Source organism: Tetrahymena thermophila (assembly GCF_000189635.1).
Source record: "Tetrahymena thermophila SB210 genomic scaffold scf_8254287, whole genome shotgun sequence".
In the NCBI taxonomy this organism is placed as follows: Eukaryota; Ciliophora; class Oligohymenophorea; order Hymenostomatida; family Tetrahymenidae; genus Tetrahymena; species Tetrahymena thermophila.
Genome location: NW_002476123.1, coordinates 2,074 through 8,699, shown reverse-complemented (window position 1 = coordinate 8,699; position 6,626 = coordinate 2,074). Strand labels below are relative to the sequence as shown.

The following is a 6,626-nucleotide window of genomic DNA, read 5'->3' as shown; positions in this document are numbered from 1 at the left end:
ATAAAGAGTTAAGTGAGTAAGATTCTAATAGTTTTATAATGATTATGTAATCTATTGAACTGCTTCTAAATTTAAACTATTATTGCTAATTAATAATAAAATATAAAATAATGTAAATTTATAATTATAATTCAAATCAAATTAAAATAAATAAAGAAATATTAAATACAAATATAAAAAATAGATAAAATTAAAGAAAATTAAAAAATAAAAAGATTAATTAATTACTTTAGATATAGCTTTAGATTGTTCATTTTATGAAGTTTTTCTAAAGATGTAGCAATATATTTAGCACCTTCTAATTTTAAATTATTGTTACTAATTAATTAATAAACAAAATAAAATAAAAAAATATTTAATAAAAAATATAATAAATATATTTATTAGAAATATCTTAAACAAAAAACAAACTTTCACTCAATTTAATTTCCAAAAATTAAAAGTATAATTTAAAATTAAATCAAATAAAATTTATTAATTAATTAAAACTCTAAATTTTTATTTTCACTTAAATTTTTTTAAATTGTATAAAAATATTTAATAAAAAATAATAATATTAAAAGAATTAATTACCTAAGATTTAAATCTAAATATGTAAGATTTTAAGATTTTTCTAATAATAGTGCTAGATATTTTGCTGCCTCTTCATTTAAATTATTTTACCTAACAAATAATTAAATTAAATTAATTTAAATATAGAAAAATGTAAAATATAAAAACTAAAAAAAATGATATCAAATATAAAAAAAATAATTACTCCATCCAAAGAGTTAATTGAGTGAGATTCTAACAGTTTTATAATGATTATGTAATCGATTGAACTGCTTGTAAATTTAATCTATTTTTGCTAATTAATAATAAAATATAAAATAATTTAAATGTCTAATTATAATACAGATAAAATTAAAATTAATTAAGAAATATTAAATATAAGATTAATAAATTACTTTAAACATAGTTTTAAACTATTCATTTGATGAAATCTTGGTAAAGATGTAGCAATATATTAAACACCTTCTAATTTAAAATTATTCTCACTAATTAATAATAAAATTAAATTAAAAAAGATTTAATTAAAATATAAAGGAATATTTTAAAACTAAATATAATAAAATTAATTTAATACCTTAAACCTAAAAATAGACTTGAAATATTCTAACACTTTTCTAAAGCACCAGCTATTTATTTAAGTTATTCATCTTGAATATTTTTGTTGCTAATTAATAAGAGATATGTTTATTTTAAAACCAAATAATAAAAATGGAAAAATATTTATTAATCTTTTAAAATGAGAAATTTCTAGGAGTAATCGTATTTTAAAAAATAAATCTAAGAAATAATTGAATTTGAAATAAATAATTTGATAAAAAATTAAAAATATAAAATTGAAAGATTTAGAATTAAATTAACAATAAATAAATAGTAGAATAAATAAATAAAAATTATAAAGAATATTTATTTATTTGAATTAGTAATTTTACAAAGCTAAATAAAATTTTTTTGTTTTTATCATGATTAAGATATTACTATTTAACTCCATATATTATAAATTTTCGGTTTCAAGGTATGGTTATTCAAAAAAATAAAGTCTTTTTTTAAAGATTAAAAAGTGTAAAATTGATCATTAAAAAATATTAAAAACTTAAATTAAAATGAAAATATTACCTTAAATATATCTCGACAATATTGTAATTTTAAGCTTTGCTCAAATCCTCTAAAGAATAAATTTTTATAGTCGTATTTTGCTCTATTTTTTTATCATTTTGTATCAAAAGAGTTTTTTATACAATTTATTTCATTTCTTTTGAATTAGAAAAGAAGTTTATATCGCTTTATTGAACAATATCATACAGAGATGCCCTCTAACCACTATCAGAAACAACAAGTAGGTTAATAAATTTATAAATTTCTGAATTTTTGTTAATTTTAATATTAGATTTTTCGAAAGGCTTATCTAACTGCTTTTTTGTCATTAATAAGAAAGTTAAAGGTGCACTTTTCTTTAGATCTTAATAATTATCTAATAAAGCTAGTAATAATCCTACTGAATATGAATCAGACTAAAATAATAAATTAATTTAAAATTAACATTTTTTATAAAAATATTACTTTCTTTGAATAAATCTTAAGTTCATTATCCTATTTATTTAGTATTTCAGGTGCCGAATATCCTAAATTACCTATGCTCTATATATAAAATTATTTTTAATATTTAATATATAAAGAATTAAAAATCTACTTCTATAGCTTGAATTGAATCTTTATTATCTGGAATCTAAGCAGATAAGCCGAAATCACCTTAAAATTAAAAGATAATAAAAAATAGTTTATGAATAAAAATAGTTTACATAATTTTATTTCTGGTTATTTTCCATCTAAATAAACCAAAAAATTTTCTGGTTTAATATCTCTATGAATGATATTAAATGAATGAACATAATTGACAGAATCTATAATTTAGATTGCTATTTAATATTTATCATCATCATTAAATTATCCATCTTTGTTTTATCTATCAAGATATTCATCTAATGAACCTTTTACAAAATAAACAGTAAAATTTAATCAAATATATTTTTTAAATATCATTTTTAAATTAAAAAATAATGAAAGTATAATAATTATTTTTAAAGTTTATAAATTAAATTTTTTAAAATTTAAAAAACAAATTAAATTCTTTTTTATATAAAATATCTTTATTCATTTGTTTATTTGCTTAAAATTTGGTTTTATATTACAAAAATGTCTTTGTAATTAGTTAATTGGAACTTAATTTAAAATAAGTGTTAAGAATTTAATAAATTACATGAACATTTTTCTAATTCAAAGACTGAGTATCTATCAGGTCCTATTTTATTTTCTATTATATAGTTATCATAAAGCTATACCACTAGTGGTTCTTTTAATTTCTACATAATACTAATTTCATTTTTGATTTATTATTCATCTTCTATTTTTTGTATTTTTAACACTATTTCTTTTTTATCAAGTTTAGCTTTTTTAGTAGCTAATACCATTCCAAAGCTTCCAAAGCTTAGAATTTGAAAATTATTCGTATATTTTTTATTTTCATAGAGACTTTTCAGCAGATTAGATAACACTTCCACTTTTGTAAATTGTGCTTGAAAATCTTTTTCTATAATTTTGTTATTGGTATTCTCTAGAATAAACTTAGCATACTCGTCGAATTAATTATGCTTTAAATTAATTATTATATAATTTACATTTAATTTATAACTTTTTATAAAAATTTTAGCTAAAAATGATTACCATTTGTTTTTACAATTGATTAATTTTTTCAAATATTTACTGTGCCTATCTAGGTATTTATTCCTTTTATTATATTATAAATAAAATTATTTATCGAATTCGAATATAAAAATAAAATCAATTTTTTTTATTTTGAGAGATTAATGTAATAAAAAAAATTAATTATTAAATAAAATTTCTTTTTAAATTAAATAGTGAGGAAAACAACAATTTTCATCAACAATAAAAAGAAATAATAAGTTTATTATATCATTTTCATAAATTTTATTTGATAATTTAAAAATGATGTGTTTTTCATTTAAAAGTAAAAATTTTTGATGCAGATAAGCTTATTTTATTATGCTCTTAACATTATTTTTATGCTATCAAATTTGTTAGGAAAATATATTTTTTAAATTCTTTTTAATGGTTTTTTTAAGAGTTTCAATAAAATTTAAATATTTTTAGGAAAAATTTAAAATTAATTTTTTAAATAAGCTTAAATTTTGAGTAAATTAATTATATAGTAATATATTACCTCTAGTATCATAGAAGTCAATACAAATTTCAATGGTTAACCATGCATTTAGATGAGCTTGGATAGTAATTCTCCTGCTGTAGTCCTGTCTAAATACCAAGGTTTTAAGCATATTTTAGCTATTTTGTAAATATTAGAATTCTAATCGATCTAATATTTTTCCTTTGGTATTTCTTCTCCGTTGAACAGATAATTTTTTGTTTTGAAATCTATCCAATTCTCATTTAGAGTCTTGAGATTGTCAAGCTCTAATAAAACGAGTCCTAGTGAAAAGAGGTCTGACTATTTAATATAAATAAACTTCAAAAAATAATATAACATTATCATTAAAAACCTGAATTCTAGATTATCCTACTTCCACTTCTGGAGCAAAATATGCATCAGTTCCTTTCTAAAAATTATAAAAAAATATTGAAAACAATTAGAATAATAATTAATTTTTTAACCTTAGACATGAAGCTTTTTGATTTAGACACAGCTGATGCAAAGCCAAGATCACCTGAATTTAAAATTATTTATTAAAAATTAAATAATATAAAAATAATTATATACAAAGTTTGATTGAGAAACCATATTCCTTAGAAGTACAAACAAGGAAATTTTAAGGTTTAATATCCCTGTGCATAATATTTTTGACATGAAGGTTGTTAAGCCCTTCTATCATTTGAATGGCTATTATTTCCTTCATCTCTTTCGAAGGTGGAACTTGTTATTTTCTGAGGAAATCAAAGAGCTATTTGAGATTATCTAGTTAATTATAAAATTAAATTAATTGTGATTAGTATGTTAAAATTAAAATTAAGTTTGTTTTTAACTTATTAAAAAAATTTTTTATTACTTTTATGTGCAAATATTTTTTATTTTTTAAAAACTTAGAAAAAAAAATAAAAATTTTGAAATTAAATTTCTTAATTTGTTAATGAAAGAGTTTAATTAAATAATTTATTAAGAATATCATTTTTTAAACCTATTTTATAAAAAGTAAAATATTATTTTTTAATATTTTTGGATTTATATAAATTTATTTAGCTAATAGAAATTATTTAATTCAACAGATTTAATTAAGTTTAAAATTAAATTAGTTCAAATAGATTTATTATAAAATTAAATTATATAATTTTAACTTCATGATTGAAATTTAAATGTTAACTGATAATAATTTTTATTGAAATAATTAAAATTTTTTTAGTTATAAAGATTTTTTTTGTTTTAAAATTTTATTTTTTTGAATTTAAGATAAGTAATAAAATTTTGGATGGATAGTTAATATTAATTAATTTTTTAGTTAATAACTAATTCATATTTTTAATTTAAATTAAATATAGCAAAATGCCATTCAAAAATCAGTATTCTGGAAACGACTAGATAAATGAATGTCATTTATTTAATTAGCTTCTTAGCTGAGTTAAGCAAAGCTAAACAATTACTTATTTATAAATAAATGTATATAATGTCATTCATTTATCTAGTCGTTTCCAAACAACTAGATTTTTTAATAGTATTTTGCTATAACTTTTTTAATTAATTATCTAAAATGTAAAAAATAAAACAAATATTTATAAAAAATTTTTAATAAAAAATTAAATTATTATATTGGGAAAATAGATTATAAAATTTTGATAGATTAATCTTCTAGAAGATTTAATTAAGAAATTTTGAAAAATTTAATCAAAATAAATGAAAAATTCTTAATTATGGGGAATCCTAAAAGATTAATTAAAATTAACATTTTTATATTAAATTAAATAATTTCTATTACATTTTCTAAATTAATTAAATCTGCTTAGCGCAAATCTATTATTTTTTAATTAAACTATCAAAACCAAAAAAAGACTTAGAAAAAAAAATATAATTACCTATTTTTAAAATGGTGATGCGTAAGCCATGCCAGGTCAATAAAAAGTATAAATGTATCTTATTTTATGTATTTTCAGACGTTTTTAAAAAAATGAAATATAAAAAAAAATGGATGAAAAATATGTGATTTTTTTTACTCTCGCAAAGCTCCATTTCCATTACAAAGAAGGATTTTACTTCAGTTTAAACGATAATATCGTTTCCATCAGCATCTTCATCTTCTTTTTCTTCCATTAAATAGAAGCAATCATATACATTTACTAAAAATTCTGATTGGCTAAACTTTTGAAGCATTTCATACTCCTTTTTCAAAGATTCAATTCCATTCTTGTCCTCTTGGTTTGAGCTCCCTATGAATTTGAGAGCTACTTGGCGATTCTGTTAAGAATTCTAAGCCTTTAAGAGAAGAGCATAAGCGCCACTGCTTAAGTACTCAAAATTTTTGAAGTATTTTTTCTAGCTGAACATCAACTTGACTAATTCCTTTATTGCTGATCTTTGAATTTAGCATTCTTTGGATACTTTGATTGAGATAGTTTCGATTAATTCGTTTTGAACTTTCTTAGACATTTTGCTATTCACTTTCGCTATGCGACTGGGGTTGTTAACTGGGGTACTGACTTACTTAAAGTAGGCTGAGGGGTTTGCTTTTTTACTAAAAACAGAGGTTTTTATAGAGATGTAAAATTTATATATATCAAAACCACTTTGTTTCTTCTATATAAAGAGGAGAATCAGCTTAATAATAAAAGAAATTAGAGCAAAACTGCCTATCAATAGAAATTGGCTAAAAATCAAGAAGATATCTTAATTAATTTTCAAATATACTAATAACTTTCTATTTTTAGATTATTATTATTAACAGATAAGATAGCAACATATATAAATAGCATCTTTTTAAATTTATAATATATTTTATAAATTATTTAAAATAATCATTTTTTTATGTGAAAGTATATTAACATAGTATTGTATTATATAA

At 18.9% G+C, this 6,626-nt stretch overlaps 1 protein-coding gene across 1 annotated transcript; it reads right to left on the bottom strand. All coding sequences in view use genetic code 6, as the record gives it.

The window, feature by feature from the left end:
• Positions 1-228: 228 nt before the first annotated feature.
• Positions 229-6,214, bottom strand: TTHERM_01615780 (kinase domain protein; the record flags this gene model as incomplete). Its single annotated transcript, XM_001029283.2, has 16 exons — positions 229-318; positions 574-663; positions 758-847; positions 948-1,037; positions 1,127-1,216; positions 1,666-2,060; positions 2,110-2,187; positions 2,240-2,298; positions 2,349-2,537; positions 2,807-3,197; positions 3,271-3,333; positions 3,788-4,069; positions 4,122-4,178; positions 4,234-4,286; positions 4,340-4,534; positions 5,782-6,214. Coding segments are annotated over 16 exons (2,645 nt in total), but the record flags the coding sequence as incomplete, so codon positions are not given.
• Positions 6,215-6,626: the final 412 nt, after the last annotated feature.